This window comes from Colossoma macropomum, unplaced genomic scaffold (genome assembly GCF_904425465.1).
Source record: "Colossoma macropomum unplaced genomic scaffold, Colossoma_macropomum, whole genome shotgun sequence".
Classification (NCBI taxonomy): Eukaryota; Metazoa; Chordata; class Actinopteri; order Characiformes; family Serrasalmidae; genus Colossoma; species Colossoma macropomum.
Window position 1 is genome coordinate 12,155,464 of NW_023494794.1, and position 19,226 is coordinate 12,174,689.

The window sequence follows — 19,226 nt, forward strand, 5'->3', positions numbered from 1 at the left end:
GTCAAGACTTATGAAAAAACAACAAACATGCTAACTTCTAACTGGTGTTATAACATTTAGAAAGTGTGTAATGTTTGTTTATTTGAGTATCAGCAGCTAGGACGTAAGACAATCTGACCACATTAGGCTTGTATGCACTGCATACAATGAAAATAAAAGGACAATTAAACTGTTCATTGCAATGGCAGTTAACTGTAAGCTAAAATTTCTGAATGGAAAATTCTTTATTAGCGGAACCTATAATATGTATAGTGCTATGCAGAAGTCTGAGACCACCCTTCATTTAATTAACTTCCAGTCAAAATAATCTTTAAGTATAAGTCATTCATTTATCTGGAGATATTTCTGATAAGGAGTTTAAAAATGATAAAAGATATAAAGAGAATAGGACTCCGAACTTTCCAAAAGAAACACAGAAGCTGCTGGTGTTCTCAGAAGAATCCACTCACCACCCCAGAGCCCAGACCTCAACATCACTGAATGTGTTTTGGATTACTTGGATTATGAGAGGAAAATGGACTGGACATTAAAAAAGTGAATGATTAGGGCTGACCAATTGAATGTTTTTATATCAAAATTGCAATTTGATTTAAAAGCTGTAATTTTAATTATGTCTTACATCATTCAAAGTTCAGAAATTTAACCTAATAACGCAGAGCTTGTGAACCGGCAGTCTAGCACACTACATTAAGTGTTTATGCCTTCAGTCCGAAAAAATGGATGTGCTTGTCTTCTTGTCCAAAATAGGCCTTACGCTGTATTTATTTAAAAAAGAAATTGCAGAAAAATTTGATATTTTCCCGTAGTCATTCAGCCCTATGAAGGATGGTCTCTGCCTTTCACACAGTGTTATGTACACACGTTGTATGCAAAAGTTTGGTCACTGACACTGGTCACTGGTCAAATAACATGGTTTGCAGATTTTCTAAGAGAAAATAAGTTAACACATCCTCTACATGGAACAAGCTTAAATGCGGCATTTTTCAGCAAATTTTAGTGCACAACATATTTATTTGCTGAGTTTAGCAAACACAAAATCTAAAATGTGCCAACACTTTTGCATAAGCTACATTTTACGTTGTTTTTGTCCCCCCAATCTGCTAAATTCAGCAAATGAACAGTAACTGTACGTTAAAATGTGCAGATATGTGTAACCTATAGACAACATGTCGACAAAACATGCTAGCGGTCAAACTTTTGCATATAGGTCAGCCCCCTCTTTCTCTGGTTTTCTTGTAAAGTGGAGACATTTTTGTCCTGGAAGTGAACAAAAACAAGCCTGCACAAACACATGCACACACAGCAGCCCCATCCTAATGACACACTCACTCCCCCACTCTAAGAGCTCAGCAGGGGAGCCCTCCAAATCTCAGCTCCTCACCACTGCTCTGACACACACACACACACACACAGACACATGTAAACATCCTGCAAGTGTGAACCCACGCACATATATCCTCACACATATGCATCGTCCTACATATGCACATAAACATTCCGTCACACTCTGTGTGTCCCGAGAGGTTCTCCGTCTACATCTCTCCCTTTAGAACACATTCACACACACACACACACACACACACACACACACACACACACACACAACCTGCTAAGCCCCTCTCTCTTGAGGGAGAAGACGCCTCCTTAATGTTCTAAAGGGAGTCAAGGGGGGTCAAACTCAAACAGACAAGAGAGACAGAGTGAGAGAGAGAGAGTGAGCGAGCTGTGGACGAATCCTCCAGACAAATTTGAGGATCTCCCAGTGTGTAGTCATGACTCTTATTCTTCCTCTTCTTTCCCTCCCTTTATCGGCTGCTCCATTCACTCTGAACACAGTCATATGCCAAAGTTTGAACACCCGCTACAGGTAACAAACTAAAATATCGCATTTTTCTGCAAAATTGAGTGAACAATTTCTATTTATCTAGTTTAATGTGTATAACTTTTGTTCAGGTCACATTTTACGTTTATTTTCTCCCCGTATGTTAAATTCAGCAAATGAACAGTAACTGTGCATTACAATGTGCAGAAGTGTTTTCTGTAGATGATGTGTACATCTCACTTAGGCAATCAAAAAAAAAAAACAGGTGATTTGACCAGGGCCGCCCAAACTGTTTAGATAGATAGAAAGATAAATAAATAAATACATAAATAAATAAATCCATTAGTCCACAGTCTCGTGTCTTCATTTTACTCACTGACAGAGGCAGGCATGATAGCCTAAACCCATACATCAGTAAACGTATGCTTATGTTAGCTGTTGTTGACATAAATACCATTCCTCTTAAAGAGAAACTGCAGCACACTTGATTAGAGTCAATACATACTGTTCTGTGCAGAAGTCAGAGACCACCCTTCATTTATTTCATTACCAGTCAAAGTAGTCATTAAGTACTAGTCAGTCTGTCTGCTCTTTGCTTTCCATTTTTCAGTTTTTCAAAAGGACCTATAGGTTAATTTTCCACACCTCTAAGTTCAGTCTTTGAAGTTGGTTGTATTGTCTTCTTATTACTATCCAGGTAACCCCAAATACATTCAGTGATTTTGAAGCCTGGACTCTGGGGTGGTCAGTCCATTGCTCTGAGAACAATGCATCTTCTTTGTTTGATTTGCAAATTTGATTATTCCTTTTCTCAGTAACAGCATCTTGAGAGATACACATCCTTTTAGACCCATAGTGCTGAGTTGTCTTCTCACAGTGGAAGGATGAACAGAAACAGCTGTGGATCTTTTTCAGATCTGAGTGGAGCTTGATTTTCTACAATTCTCAAAGATGAAAGCTGTAAGCACTGTTTATCTGATAGTGACCGTTTTGATGGTCTGCCAGGCCTTGGTACAGGGCATGGTTGTTAGGAGATATGTTTGCTACACCTAACGTTTTGGAAACTCCTGAACTCCTGTTTATTTTCGTATATTTCCTTTCATTTCCCCCTTCTTTATGTAAGCACTCAAACCTGCTATCTTTATTAGTCCTTTCACTTTGAGAGGACAGCTCAACACTTTGGGTCTGAAAGAATATGTAACCAGAATATTGAAATTGGTCCCCAGAGATGAGGATTAAGGTTTTATGGACTTATGAGTCTACATTTAAGTGGCATTACTCAGATCGTGAGAAGCAGAAAGTGCAACCAACTTCTAAGACTGAGCTTTGGAGGTGTGGAAAAATATTCCTGCTGCTTTCTTTGAAGAACTGAAAGCAAGTCTAATTGAAAAGAAAGGAAGCTCTAATAAAGGTAAAAAGTGGACACACAAAATGCTGAAGAAAATAATATTATAATTAGTTGCTGAGGCTACTTCTGCTATTTCTGTTAAATATATTTTCTGCTTTTTTCCTAAGGCTGATAAGTGAATAACTTGTATTTAATGGCCATTTTAAAAGGAAATTAAATAAATGAAGGGTGGTCTCTGATTTTTGCACAGTTCTGTAACTGCTCATTGCAAGAGCTTGGCGCATTTCAGTAAAACAAAAACATATGTTTGCTTTCTTGTTTTTTTTCTCTTTAATTCATCCACAATTCTGTTTAATTAATATGAAAGTGTTCCGATGGAGGAACCAAGCTCGTTGGCTTGTGGAGTGAAAATCGAGAAACATGAGCACAACAGTGAGCTGCGGATAAAGAAGGGCTCTTATAGCAGGCTTTATAAATCAAAGGCAGCTTGAAACTCACACAAATCAAACATTTGCAATTGAAATGGACTGACAGCCCACTAATTTGACTCCATTAGCTCTTTCCCAGCATCAATCTGCTCTCTTACACAAACACACACACAGTCCTCTCACACCCTTATGCACTTGGACCGTCTGGCACCCTCTTTCTCTCGCACGCTGTCACCCTTGTCACGCGTCCGTGGCACAAGTGCTGCTCCCACCTGCAAACTTGCTGCCACCGGGCCGACGCGTTCGCAGGTGGCATCGACACCTCTGGGGGCGCCTAAACGCTCCTAAAAACATTCCCGCGTGGTGGGAACTGCTCTAACACCACACCACTGGAACGTTCTCCAAAGAGCCAGTGGTTCCCACACCGCTTTTACCTCTCCCACCAGATAAGATCATGTACTCTTAACATTCTCCGGATTGTGCAAAAGGCAAAGGAGGGCGGTGGGGAGTGAAGCAAAGGTTGAATGAAAGGTCCTGGACTCACCTGGTGCTGAGAAGCTTCTCTTCGAGCTCGTAAGGCTTGACGAACCACTTGCCAATTCGCACAAAGTCCTTATCCATTAGGCATCTGGAAACAGACCATAGCCATGATACAGTGAAGCAATAGTTTGGCAAAAATTTGATTTATATAATTTCCCCCAAAAAAATTAGACGTTTGCGTCTTTAAGCTTGCTTTGAATGGTGAAACTTGAAACTTACATGAAACTAAGCACCTGAGTTTGCATAAGGTAAAGTGTCCGACAACTCATTTGAAACTCAGCCGCAACAGCTGCAAGTGTCGCAACATTCGTTTGTCTATTTTTATAGAATACATTATGTTATACAGGGTCAGAAACCACAAAAGAAAGTCGAGCAGAGATTACTCGCCATGATCTGAGGCAAGCGCATGATGTTTCAGAGTTAAAGGTGAGTCAAGACGCTGACAGGAAATTAAGTATTTTTTTGATACTGTACCTTTCCAGTAAGTTGTGAATGGCCTTGAAGAGGAGTGTCCTGCACTCGTAGGAGAGCCCACATTCCCACAGACCCTCTTCCACCACTGCAAACACAAACACAGACATATTAGAAGCATTACAATATGTATGGAAAAAAAGAAAAACACATTCCTTGATGGCAAATTAGAATCGCTTTTATCTGTACTGCATAAACACACACTCCCGAGAATGAACAGACATATCAGGGCTGGACTGGGAACTAAATTCAGCCCTGGACTTGCCTAGGCCAGTCCACTCCAACCACAGTGACCCTCCCACCCCCATCATGCTACACATCATGTAGCTTGCCTAAGAACTGGAGTGACTGCTAGTTAGCTGGCTAGGTAATTAGCCAGTGTGTGACAGTGCATTAACATTAAGCTAGCCATCTGGAGCCTTACTGTACAAACAGGCTGAATGAACAGGCTAACTCAAAACGGGTACTTTAATTCTTTGCATCTTGTTTAAGTAACTTTGTGTTTTTTATCACTCACCTCCACCCCCCACGCTTTTTTAAGGTTTTCAGGTTAGGTCAGGGGTCACAACCCAAATGTTTAGAAAAGCCATTTTGTCCTTTCAACAAAAATCAAACCACCTTGGGAGCCACAACATTTAATGTCCAGCATGTCTCAGTATGTCCTAGTATAGGCTAGATGATATAAACGAGAGCGCAGGTTTACTTTGCTCTGCTTTAAGCTTTAATAGCCGTTTTGCTCCCATCTCCGCCAGAAAACTTTTCCTCAAAACTAGAGCAGTTTATCATAAAACGTCTCTCAATGTTTGACTGTTTTACGAGACTGAAGTCACTTCTTATTCTCCAGCTTCTTGTTCGAATTTTCCCGTTACATCTTAAATTCTGACCGAGGCGCCGGATGTAAAAGCAGCACCATTTAAGGTGGAACGGAAAAATTAGAAAGAGAAGCGACTTCATCTTCACAACCATTTAGTGTTTGACAGTCTCTCGTTGCAGATTTAACTTGCCAGGAAACCAACTGCGCTGCTTATAAATGCGAATAACGCATCGCTGCTATATGACCTGCAGTCTGCACGCCAATTCTCAGTCGTTGCGAAACAGGGCTTTTGCGTTGTGTTGCACACGTCCCGTCTCAGGTATATTTTATTGACACAGCGACAACAACCCCTACAACGAGACCAAAACCGAAGTTATAAAATCGCTAAAGAAAGCGGGAAGGACGGCTGTAACGCGCTGCGTGGAGATCCATTACCACTGGATCCTATTTCACCGTAACTGTGCATTTTATCGCAGATGAGTGGCAGCAGCGTCTCGTGCTCCAAAGGCAGTGAATGAGAGCCTTCTAGTTCAGAAGAATAAAAGATATTGAAAGCAAATTCATTATGGATCATTGCAAATACTTTGCTTTAAAACTACCAGGTCCTCACACAGTGAGAAAATAGAAATGATGTATAGAAAAAAGATGCATCGAGATGCATCGATAATCGTTTTATAATCGCATCGCAGCCCTCTGAATCGGAACTGAATCGAATCGTGAGGTGCCTAGAGATTCCCACCCCTAACAAACATTATGTCTCAGTATTTAGCTGATATTTAATTAGAGATTAGTATGTGCGCAAGTAACTCAAGTGGCCAATGAAAGATTTCTATATTGTATTATTTTACTGTACTAGTTAACAGTACTGCAAAACAAGAGTGTCTTGACGCGCCACACACAATTGAGAAGTCTGAAGGAGTTTGGCTAACCATGATAGTTTCTCTGTTCTCAATGTTACTTCGACAAGCCAACATGTTCTAACATCATCCAATGAGAAGAAAGTAATTTGCACTGTGTGGTAGATGACGACTACTTTTAATCAAGCATTAAACTGACTGGGTTCGCTTTTGAATGACTGAGGCAGTTTCCTTAACAAAAATGAATGTTTATAAATGTACTTCTTTTTTTGCTTCCTTTGCGCTACTGAAATCAACGTACAGTGCTGTTGTGTAGAGGGCTGACAAAGTTACAGCAATTCAGAGACTAAAATAATTCTCAGTGGTCGCTGTTCAGAGTGTAAACAGTATCCAAAGAAGTTAATCAAATGATCTTCTTTGTTTCATGTCAGCTAGCTTAATTGCTTCCAAAGAACAACTTCATCTCCTGCCACAGCTGGTTTAGTTTTACAACTCCACAGGCAAGCGTTTAGTCTTACGTGCACTGTGCGCGTACAAACTTCTGCATATGCGACTTTAAGCTTAACACGTCAACTTTTACATTGCATCAAATAGTTTTGTGACACTGGTTGTTATCATTATGCTTTCTGGGGGGTGGCGGCATTTGCATGATTGGCCAATGGCCACACACTGAGAATACAGTGGCCACTAACATGCCTAGATATGTGCACGCCAGTAATCGCCCGACACGGGCCATTTGCCTTGGGCCTTTCTCTCTCTTAGCAGCTCATGGCCCAGTTGTCCCAAACTGATTTTAGGAAGGAAAATGAAAACCGGAATATTGCTAGAAACAAAAGCAAATATATTCATTCTTACAGTGTTGTTGCATAGTTTTAAAAATTAAATTCAAAGTTGTTTAATACCATTTTAAGACCTCAACAGAGGAAAAATAATACCATTTCCCTGCACAACAATTCAAACTCAAATATGGCATATGCAGTCATGTGCAAAAGCCTGAACATCCCAGTCTGAAATTACAGGCTTTGTTAATTAAGAAAAAAAGTTAACACATCCTCAATGAGGAATAAACTTAAATGTGGCATTTTAAAAATAAAATTTGACATAACTTTTGCACAGGCCTTATTATATGTTTTATTATTTTCCCCCCATTCAAAATCCATTTTTGCAGATCCAATCATCATGAATAGCTCTAACTCTGCCTTCAGGCATCATCTTAGAATTCAATACTTCTAGTAGTAGTAACTAATATTTGTCCTAGACATTTCATGACCTTAACTTTTTACATCTATTTCCAGACTTCATAACTCTTTTTATGGTTCTGCGGGAACCCTGTCCTTAACATTCTAGAACAGAACTGTTCATTTGAAATCTCTGTTACTGGTTAATAACACATTTTTTTTTCATTCAGCATAAGCCACATCTTAACAAGAATCTGAACTAGATTATTAATTATATCGTACCTCCAACTGCCCAACATCAACTTTCATAAGCAGCAGTGTAGCCTAGTTCTGAACCCCAGAGCAGCCTAATATTTTTTTAACTATAAAATATCAAATAACTTAATAATGTCCCATCTTTTGGAGTCATCTTTTCAAACTATTTCATATCTTGTTTGGTTTGTGTCTGAGTATTGAATCTTTAGCGCGTAGCTTAACTATGAGTGTGATGCGGTTTCTGGTATTGGTCACTGCTCAGCTTATTTGTATAAAGTTCATCCAGAAGGATGGAGACAGAGCAGAGATTAGCAATTGGAAGTTATATGTGTATTACTGTCTCATCTTTTAACAGCACATAATGACATTATAGCAACTCCAGCTTTTCTTGACTGCCATCATTCTAACCGATGAACCAATATTTTCACAATACATATGACGATATTTTGACACCCAGACACAATGCACTAGTAGCCCTACATTAAAAAATTCTGGACACACAAAAATTTATTCAACTTTTCATATACTGCAATGCCTTAAATCTCCATAAGCTCAGAAAAACCTTGTAAGTTGTTTTTCACTATATCGTTTATTATGATAACAAAAAAGCACTATACTAATAAAATACTATCATATCTACTTAAACATTTTCTCAATATAGACCATCATTATGTTAAAGTATGTGTTAGACATATAACCCTGTTTTTGCTCATAGCTACCTTTGGTAAATAATAATGAGCTACCTGATAGCTAGATGCCTATTTTGAATTCACCATTTTCGTGATGTCTGCCTATTTAGCCTTCAGCAGTTTAGCTCTGCCCATTCACACTGAAGATATAAAAAGTGTTTCAGTCTAGACTGCTTATTGAATGAGGCACAATACAGGGCAGCCATTCAGAACAGACATCATTTACATATATCTGTGTTAATGGCATAGTAACAAAGTCAGCTTGTTTAATTTTATAGGGATAAAGACAGGTTGGAATATGGACGTGTAAAAATGAATTACACATGTTTGTTACATAAACCCACACAAACATTATAAATGGACCTACATAGAGGAACAGAATGAAGTGTTTTTAAATTTTGTTCTAACTGGTTAAGGAACATTGTGTTCCTATGACTGGAATGCAAGAATGGAAATGTTAAAATGTTGGTTCAGCTCAGAGAGAACCAATTTGCTTTTTTTTGCTTTGTTTTTTTATTATTCCCTTTTATGCTGTGTACCCACACACACCTTGACTATTAGAGAAAGGACCTGACAGTCCTAATCAAACAATCTCTCCATCTCTCTCTACTGCTTTCTCTTTTTTTTTTTTCACACACATTCAGAGAGATGATTTTCGCAGGCGCTTAAAAACACTCGTCGCTTAACTTCACCACAAACACATATTTGAGGTACGAGCTAGAGAACACCATGCGTACAGTTTGTGAACTGGGTCGTTCTCGAACTTCTGTCGTAACACTAAACATATGCACGCTAACCTGCATACACTCTGACTCATCCACTAGACATAGTTACAGAGGATCACAAGAAACATAAATACGGGCACTAGTGATAGAAACGGGTGAGGTGGCTAATCTCTTCTGCAATCAGAGCTAAACACGCTGGTTCTGAGTGAAAGATCGGCATAAGAGCCAGTCAAGGCATACTTTAACATTAGCTAACTTAGTGTAGCATTAGGGATGCGCCGATTATTTTTTAAGGCCGATTCAGATTTCTTACTAGTCTTTGTTTAATTCGAAACTCACACTATGTGGGTTAAATAAACACACGTAACACACTAGCACATAGGGTTAGGCAGTATGACGATATTCTTCATTATCTTGATAAATTACATCACAACATGATCTTCTGAGTATATCGCCGATATCATCAGTACTTTAAGAAGCCTGACAAACTCTGTGTTTCATTCCAGAAGTATCCAAACACCCCTTCTATTTGGTTAATTCAGCTACTTTAAGGTGCACCCATTGCTGGTATACATAATGTCAATTGCTGACACCTGCAGCTTGTATAATCCCCTTAGAAAAGCACTGCTAATAGAATGGTATGTGCCAGAGCAGCCGCGTGAGCCTAAAGTCATGCCTAATGCCAAGTGTTGGTGAGAGGGGTATAAAGCCACCTAGCACTGGGTTGTAAAGCAGTGGAACAGTGTTCTCTTGAGTGACTGAACTCCATCCAGTACCTTTGGGATGAGCTGGAGTGGCATTTGTGATCCAGAATCATCAAACATCAGTATCTGAGATCACTAATGCTTTTGTGGCAAAAATCAAATCCTCAGAGCAGTGTTCCTACATCTAATGTAAAGCCTTCAAAAAAAGTAGAGAGGGACAAACTCCCTATTAATTGATTTCAGTAGACACGCCGGAAATTTTGGACGTGTATCAGTATTAAACACACACTAATAAAAATATACAAAAACTGGAAAAAGGAAGGCCCCTCTTAAGTAGCTTAATTAGCAGCCTACTTAAACTGAATTGGTTTTATTAGCTTGTGCTCACAAAGAATGTACTTGAAACATATACTAGGGACATCCCCGGTTGTCACCTGCATACTTCTGCCTGCACCGTGGACGCTGTGTGCTCTGCCGCGCAGCTGTCAGCTCCACTTAGCCGCGGCTGCGGGAGGCTGTAGCGTGGCCTGAGCGCACACACTGCCTGTCAGGTGGCCGTGCAGTTGTCAGCCTGATGGCGCTCACTGCCTTGTCAGCAGCAGCACTAAAAGGGGACGTGGACACCGGGGCCCTGTGGGTCCCTTGGACGAGGCAAAAGCGAGCAGGCCACTGCACGCTGGGGCTCTTTGTTCTCTGGCCTGTACCTGGAGGGCGTTTTGAGGGATGGCCTACGGCTCGCCGCCACTCAGGGAGGAGGTGTAGGTGGTCTGTTTGTTTAACCTTCCTATGTTCCCTGCGGCGTATACCTCTTAAGACATTTCTTCCCGCATTTTGTTTAATTATTTCTCACTCATAGGTCACTGAAACAATCAGGAGTTCTGTCAAAAGTGTGAATTCTCAACTTTTAATCAGGCACGTTTGTGTTTGTAAGTAGAGTTGTTTGTTAAAGGGGAATACAATGATTTTTTAAAATGTCTGCATAATTCAGTGGTTGAGATGTAAGCAAATTTTATAAGAGCGATTTGATGTGAAATGCTCTGTTCTAAAGACACTTAACAATTCAGATTTTTTTTTACAGTGATGGTGATAGGAACCAGGGGACACAATGTCTACAACACAAATATGGCTTCTGAGTTTTTATATGTAATGTTGATGTTGATAAAATTGAGGTAAATCTGAAAATATGTTTTCTTTGGCAACTATGTTGACTTATAACATCTTGCATGTATCTCTCCAACATGAAAGGATTAAAAATAAATATTTAGTGCAAAACCTTCTCAAAATTATCATACAACAATGTCTCAGACATCAGACAGTGTGTCCATAACCATTTCATGTAATAAGTTCCTGGGAGGGAGCTTTACAGACATTAACTTACCGAGTATCAATACCACTGTGAACTACTCTGTAAGGTTCTCTAGAACAGAGCATTTTACACCAAACCACTCTGGATGATGTTGTTTACATCTTAATCATTTAATACTGAAGAAATCTTGAAAATTGGTGGATATCCCCTTCAACGCCACGCTAACGATGTTGTTTTACAGAATGAAATAAAAACAGCCTTTACATTTTGCCACATTTGTCACTGTTTGAAACCAAAATAAATTTTAAAAAAGCTGGAAGTGGAGAACTCGAACAGTGCCCTAATATCAAAATCATTATTTGAATTACGCCGCATAATTATCGCATAACGCTGTATTTTTTTCCTCTTCTTCTTTATTTGGATCCCCTTTAGCTTGACCATATGGGCCGCTAGTCTTCCTGGGGACCACACAAGATCACTTACAATCAAAATGAAACAAACATCATTAAAATAATTCTGTATCATAGACAAAAGCAGAAACAAACAAAAATCAAAGATGAGTCAAATACTCAACTAAAGAAACAATAAACAGTAATAACCACCACTGAAAACAAACAAAAACTAAAATGTAAAACCAACAGTGAAACCAACATTTGAGCTGATTACAATTATTTAACCTGACCACAGTTACCTTCCACAGTTGTTAGTGGACACAGTCATACATTTACGGTGCAAAAAACAGAATCATGGGTCTTAAAACTAAAAACAACAAAAGTAGCAGCGTGTAGTGTTCGTTTATTTGAGCTGGAGCTGTGTCTGTCATCAGTTGTGAACTACTGAGTACGTACAGCTAGGAAGCAATCAGCCAATCTGGTCACTTTAGGCTGCACTTCTTTCGCAGTATTTTACAGCGAACATAAAAAGATAATTAAACTGTTAATTGCAATTATTCATATTGCTCTACTCATTATTCTTGTTTAAATCTTAGGCTGCATATGGCTACTGTTATCCCATGACCTTCTTTGCTTCACTCTGAAGCATTTTGTTTTTTCCCCACCAACATGCAATCCAGGATTTTGGATTTTGCCACATACCGATACTGGGTATTGCGTCAGTGCCCTCTCTAACGTTAAACCAAAGAGACCACAACACACCTTCAAAAAACGCCTTGCATTCAGGTGCAAATACACAAATACAAAACCAACCAATACACACACACACAAGCACAAAGTGGGGAGGAAGGGGGAGGGAGGGGTGCGGCATGTGCACCTCTCTGAAGGTGGCTCGGGGGCTGTCATGTTCCTCTGCTTTGTTGATATTTCCCTCCCTTTTTTCCAATGGCGGAGTGAATGAAATTTCCTTACTCGCCAGAATTCCCCCGTAACCATGGCAACATGGCCGGTGAGAACACACAGATCCTCAACATTCTATTTCCCCCACCCTTCCTCCACCGTTCTACTGCTTCCAGCACTCACGCCACCTCCCTCTACCTCGCTCTCTCTCTCTCACTTACACATTCACTCACTGCTTCTCTCTCCCTTCACAGTATATTTTCATTATGATCTTCACTTCCTCTCTTCTTTTTCTGTCTCTCTCTCTCTCCTTTTCTCTCTCCATTTCCCTCTCTCTTTAGCTTAAGGCCGCAGAGAGGAAGCACTGCTGATATTTTTAAGAGCAAGAGTGTGCACATGTTCAGAATATCAAGGCTCTCTCTCTCTCTGTCTTCACACTCCCTCTTCGTTGCCCTCAATGCCAGCATCTTGCAAGTCTTCATCTCACTTCATCCTGTTTAGCACAATCTCTCTCTCTCCCTCTCTCTATTTCACACGCTCAATCTCATGTCACATCTAACAAGTGCTCAGTCTCAAGGCTGTTGTTTGGGTACTGAAACCACAACTCAAGACGTTTTTACCCATTTTCACTCATAATAATGCATTTTTATTCTAATACCAGTAATTCAGCTCAACATGTTATGTCAGGACTCACAAGCAGGCTAGCAAGCTGGCTAACCAGCTAAGCAAGCATATGGGACAAAACTTTACTAAACTGCCTAGCAACAAGAGTGTCTTGCGCTCATAGTGCTGCAACTACTGGATATTTTTATTTTGAATATTATGCTGAATATTATATTGAATATTCAAATATTCAATAAGTATTATTATTATTAGTAGTAGTAGTAGTATTTATGTAACTATATACTTACACACGCACACACATATATATATATATATATACACATATATATGTGTGTGTGTATATATATATATATACACACATTAAATTGTTCTTACAAATATTGTAATAACTAGTATTCTACACTAATGCATATATTCAACTTATTTGTCCCCTTTTTACAAAAAAAAAAAACAAAAAACTAAAAAATACTACAAGATAATGAAAAAACAAAAGGCCATCTTTTGTCGGTAAATGGGAGAATGATGAAGGTTTCTAAGCCACTCAAAGCTGCTTAAACCAGAGGTTGCACTAAACTCATCCACGTTGGCTTGAACACTCAGAGCAGTCTGGGTGATTTTCCTACAGCTTGCAGCTAGCTAGCCTGCACACTCATTTATTCTCAGTTACACTGTACAACTACAGTGTAACTGCATGCAACCTAGTATTTAGCTTGATAAACAAATGTTTGTTTCCCCACTGAAGTGTGTGGAACGTCATCCAAGTCATAATAATTCATATTATTTAGCACAACCATGTTTTTTTTTGAAAAAAGGGTTCAAACATTTAATGTAATTCATTGAAAATGTATGCAAACTGTTGATGCTTAGTGAATCATAATTTATTGGCAATTACGTTAAACACAGGACATCAACTTGGCCATTCTAAAATACTCCTCTGTTCCAGTCACTCTGTTGTTGATTTTTGTTGTGAAACACTGTCATGTTGCATGACCCCTCTTTCTGAAGCACTTTTGAATTTAAGCAGGAATCCAGACACTTTCATAACTGCAACAAAACAGACATCCCAAAATAAAAATTAAGCATGTATTAATTTAAATATTGCAATTGTATTGAATGTAATGTAAAATATTGTATTTGTATACAAGAACACACACACATAAGACTATACAAGAAGAAAAGTTTTATTTCCTAAAGTCAGCAAAAAGTTGAGGAAATAATTTTAAAGAGTAATAAACTATTATTAAAACTTACAGTTCGTAATGTACATAAATGGAATTTGTGGGCTGATAACATCATCTGTTAAGAATAAGCATAAGGTTTAAAATCAGTTATTAATTTAATGATGTGGCCAGATCAATAAATAAGAAAATTTACATTCTCTTATGCAAGTATTTTGTATTTTTTTAGCAGATACTCTCAATGCAAATTCCAATCAGGCCTGGATCATTTTTTGGGTTTTATGGGCACATGCCCAGGGGCCAAGTCACTATGGAGCCCCTACAGGCAATTATGAGAAAATCTAAGCAGCTGCTTTGAAATGCAGTAAGAACTTTACTAGACGCACAGCACAAAAAAATGAACTAATTTCAGCCTTGCCATTGTGTTTCGCCCAACCATAATCCAGATGCTCTCCACGTCCGTCCTCAACGTCCACTTCATTTTCTCAATTGTTCCACTGCTTAGTTCCACTATCAGCCGTTATTTCGGTCAAGCTCTCAGGGTTTTTAAGCAGTGAGCTTGTTCCTTTACTTGTACTTTAAATTTGAAGTGCCAGATTTTCAAAAGATGTGGCTGGGGGGATCTGTAAAAGTGAGACCTGACACTTCGACAGAGCAGAGGACGACCATTTCCAAAGCCAATAAAAAAAAAAGCTAACTGCCCAAGTTCAAGAAAAAAAGTTGCATCAGGCTTATCGGCAGTGATCTGCTAACTGTTTACCTTTGCGCACTAAGTCATCAGGGTAGATATAAGTGATAAAAAAAAAACATTTACCATGCCACCTGCGGCAGTGTGCTTTCGCTTAGGACACTTGAAGGTTCAGGCATTTAAGTTTGTTGTTGCTTCTATCTGTATTACGCACATTTCAGCTGTCCATGTTTAATTTCTCGTCCTCTTTGGGGTAAATGTTTTGCTTGTTAAGAATGGATGGATGCTTTATGAGAAAATGTTGCGCTGGCTGTTGGGTTTAATATTAACCTGAGCTCTCGTTAACGTGTGTGTGATCTTATTATTGTTTTGTCTCAACTGGGGGGAAAAAAAACGTTCTGCCGATGGTCCCAGCACTAGCCGTTATTATACTGCCATTGTGGTGTTGTATAGCCCTCATATAACTAGTTGTGATATCATATCCCTGATCACCCAAAAGAGGTAGTCAGGCAGGAGCCCACCAAATATTTGTGCCCAGGGGCCTTTACAGTGGTAAGTGAATGTAACATTTGCACACAAATTGTCATTAGTAGCAATTAAATCTGCAAATAGGCGATACCCTGCGACTTTGACTCCGATTATACATTTTTCACTAATTGCACAAGCTTGCCGTTCAACTCTTGAATTCGCTCTTTTTAAAAATGATATAAAATATGACATTTTACTTTCAGTTTAGGTTTTTCTTGTTAGTTATGCATTTTAAACTGGCACCGTGATCTCCTTATGAACCCATCTGTTGACCATAATTGCAGAAACATTACCTGATGCCCTAATGTTTAAAGGCTCACCAGTGCCTCTTTTCTTTTTTTAACCTGTTCTAGATGATTTCATTGTTAATCAAGACTTGTAAAAATGCAGGGAAAATCAATTTCGCACAAACCTACATGCAATCTTTTATTTGTTTGCTGGTGGTGTAATCCACTATGCTATCTATTTTAGTTGAAAAGAATGTGAAAGCCCAGCACTACTGACTACACACAGCCCATGTAAGTTCATAAATTATCAGATATGTTTTCTATTTCTCTGCGATTGCAAATACATCACGTATCCTTTCTGAAAGTGTCAAAGTTTTCAGCAGCGATTAGCAGAGGTCAAGCAGGTAGCATTTTATCAGCCTGAGAGCATCTCGATAATAAAGTAAACAAGCTGGATGGATAAAACTTGCATGCCAGGAGTCATTGCAGCTGCTGAGAATGAGGTTGCAACACAGTTTCACTTCTTTATCAAACTGCAGCGCCAGCACTACTGAGTGTAGTGTGTGTGTGTGTGTGTTCATATCGGAGTCCTGTGTCTGCTTAAAAGAAATAGACCTCGAGCTGGTGTTGGTGCAAAAGCACTATTTTTAGTGCTCATTTAGCAGGTATAAAGTTACTTCCATTTATATTATATTGCCACATATTAAATGACTTAAATTGAAATGAATTAAATAATGCAATTACATGTACATTAGGCCTGGGTGATATCTAAAATATTGACAATTTTCTTTTTTAAAAAAAGTGGGTTACTGACCATGTCATACCCCTCTCCACACCTTCTGCAATCACAAGTACATGGTATGAGGCAGCAAAGATCTACCTTTTATTCTAAAAAACCTAAATCCGGAAAAGTTGGGACAGTAGGTAAAATGCAAATAAAAACAGAAAGCATACTGACCTGTATTTAAATACAAACAGTACAAAGAGAAGATATTCCAACACATTCCAAAAAAAGCTGGGAAAAGCTGTCAAAAAGCATTTTCAACAGGTGGTGCCACCAGGCTTGGGTAGGGAAAATATCCAGCAAAGGCTTAGTCCTTTATGACTCACCACTTTGCAAAAATGCATCAGAAAATAGTTTAGTGGTTTAAGAACAATTTTCCTCAATGAGCGATTGCAAGGATTTTAGATATTTCACCCTCTATGGTGCAATTTTTCTTCAGGTTTCTTCAAGGTTTGAGGGAATGTTGAGAAATATCTGTATATATGTGTAAAGGGCAAGGGCAAAAACTACAACTGAATGCCAATGACCTTCAATCCCTCAGATGGCACTGCATTGAAAACCAGCATGCTTCTGTGATGGATGTCACTGCATGGGCCCATGAATACTTGAATACTGACAAACCATTGTCAAACCCTGTTTGACGCTACATCCACAAATTCAAGTTAAGACTGTACTATGTACAGTGAAAGCCGTACATCAGCAATGTCCAGAAACACTGCCAACTTCTCTGAGCTCAAGCTCTGAAATAGATTGTTGCACAGATTAGATTGTTACTAGCGTAAAGTTCAAAAGCCAGCATTTGTCATGATATGAGGGTGTATAAGTGGATAATTTGCACCATTAATGCTGAAAGATACATACACATTTTGGAGTAACATATGCTGCCTATCAGACAGTGTCTTTTTCAGGGACGTCAAGGATTATTTCATCTTGACAACACCAAGGCACAATGTTACAACAGCATGGCTGCATAATCAGAGAGTGTGGGAGAGTGTGCAAAATACAACAATGAAGACCATGTACAGTTGCACAGCTATAAGATAACTATAGATAACTTAAAAGACTTCATATATTTCCATCTTACATGCTTTTCAGTATTATCTGATTTAAAGAAAATTTAAATAATTTGTGAGCTCCTACTTGTGTGTGTTCATTGCTGTTTCTTTTCCTTACAAGACTGAGTAAAGGCAAATCAACTTGCTAATAGCTCCCTCATGTGAAGAAACTTCAGACTGCTAAACATGCTCGAGAATTTAAGTTCCAAAGCCACATTCTTGTGCTTTCCATATAAACAGAGACATTTTCCATCGTTATAATAGCAGAGGCAGTTTGGAATTTACCTACAGATTTCTGTGGGAAAACATTTTATTTTTTTAATTTTGTGCATACAGGAAAGGCCTAGTCGTTTATCAGCAAACATGGGTCAAGACTTTGCTAAAACATGTCTCAGCAAGTAATCCAACTGTTTAAAAACAACAGACCTTAACCAGTGACTGAAAGGACTTCACCCTCTACAGGGTATATCATCAAAAGTTTCAAAGAATCTAGAGAAATCTCTGTGCATAAAGGGAAAGGTTGAAAACCTTTTTTTGACCTTCACTCTCTCAGACAGCACTGCATTAAAAACCGGAATGCTTCTGTGTTGGATATCACTACATGGACTGGGCACCACTTTAATAAACTGTTGTTAATAAACAGTGTTTGTTGTTGCATTCACAAATACAAGTTAAGGCTGTTCAAACTGGCCTCTACCGGTGATCAATCATTTAGTACAGAATCTCCCAAATTACAGAAGTTATTGTGGATTGTCTCCTGTCTCTCCTCATTTAAATCTCTGTTAAAATATATCTCTTAATGTAACATGTACATGTCTAAGAATCATGTCTTTTGCTGTTAAGTGTGTACCTTCTATTTAATGTGTTCTTGTTCTATAATTTCAAAGTGTCCTTTAAGCATGAGAAAGATGCTATCTAAATAAGTGGTGAGTAATGAAGACTGTACTTTGCACAGCTAAAGCCATACAACATCCAGAAACACTGCTGACTTCTCTGGGCTGAAGCTCATCTAAAATGGACTAATGCACAGTGGAAACGTGTTTTATTGTCTGACAAATCTATCAATCTTTCAGATTGTTTATGGAAATAATTGAAATCATGCTCTCTAGGCCAAAAACAAAGAAAAAAGAGAACATCCAGTTACCAGCATAAGTTTTAAAAGCCAGGGACCATCATGGTTTGACGGTGTAAAAGTGCCCACAATATGGGTAACTTGCACATCTGTGAAGGCACCATCAATGCTGAAAGATACATATTTTGGAGCAACACATTCTGCCTTCTAGCTGCCCTCTTCATCAGGGACATCCATGCTTAATTTAACAAAATGGAATACTGACAAAAAAAAATCTGCTTTCAAAAGTGAATTGGTTGGTGTCTTTAGACCTCAAACGATCATTAAGTGTTGTTAAAAGGAAAGGTGATGAACACAATGATGAACACACTTCTGTCCCAACTTTTTTGGACATATGGAATGAGCGTAAATTAAAAAAATAAAAACAGTTTAGAAGGTAAAATATCTAATATTATGTTTTTGCAATTTTCTATTTAAAAATTAATATTTAAAATTTACTATCAACTGCCTTCTGTAATTATCAGAATTTCACATACTGTCCCAGTTTCTTTGGAACGGAGGTTTATACTTTCCATTTACATTCTATACCGACAGGTTTGAGTCTGCATTTCCAAGTTTTTTTTTATGTAAAATACGATGAT

General features: G+C 38.6%; 1 protein-coding gene across 5 annotated transcripts in view; it reads right to left on the reverse strand.

Annotated features, from left to right (window-relative positions):
• Positions 1-19,226, reverse strand: part of LOC118814539 (mediator of RNA polymerase II transcription subunit 13-like) — a 142,327-nt gene that overhangs the window by 55,172 nt on the left and 67,929 nt on the right. For all 5 annotated transcript variants that reach the window (XM_036580181.1, XM_036580180.1, XM_036580178.1 and 2 more), the window contains exons 3-4: positions 4,613-4,697; positions 4,143-4,226 (exon numbers count right to left, since the gene is read on the reverse strand). In XM_036580181.1, the coding sequence (XP_036436074.1) occupies positions 4,143-4,226; positions 4,613-4,697 (169 nt within the window). The remainder of the gene's footprint in view (positions 1-4,142; positions 4,227-4,612; positions 4,698-19,226) is intronic.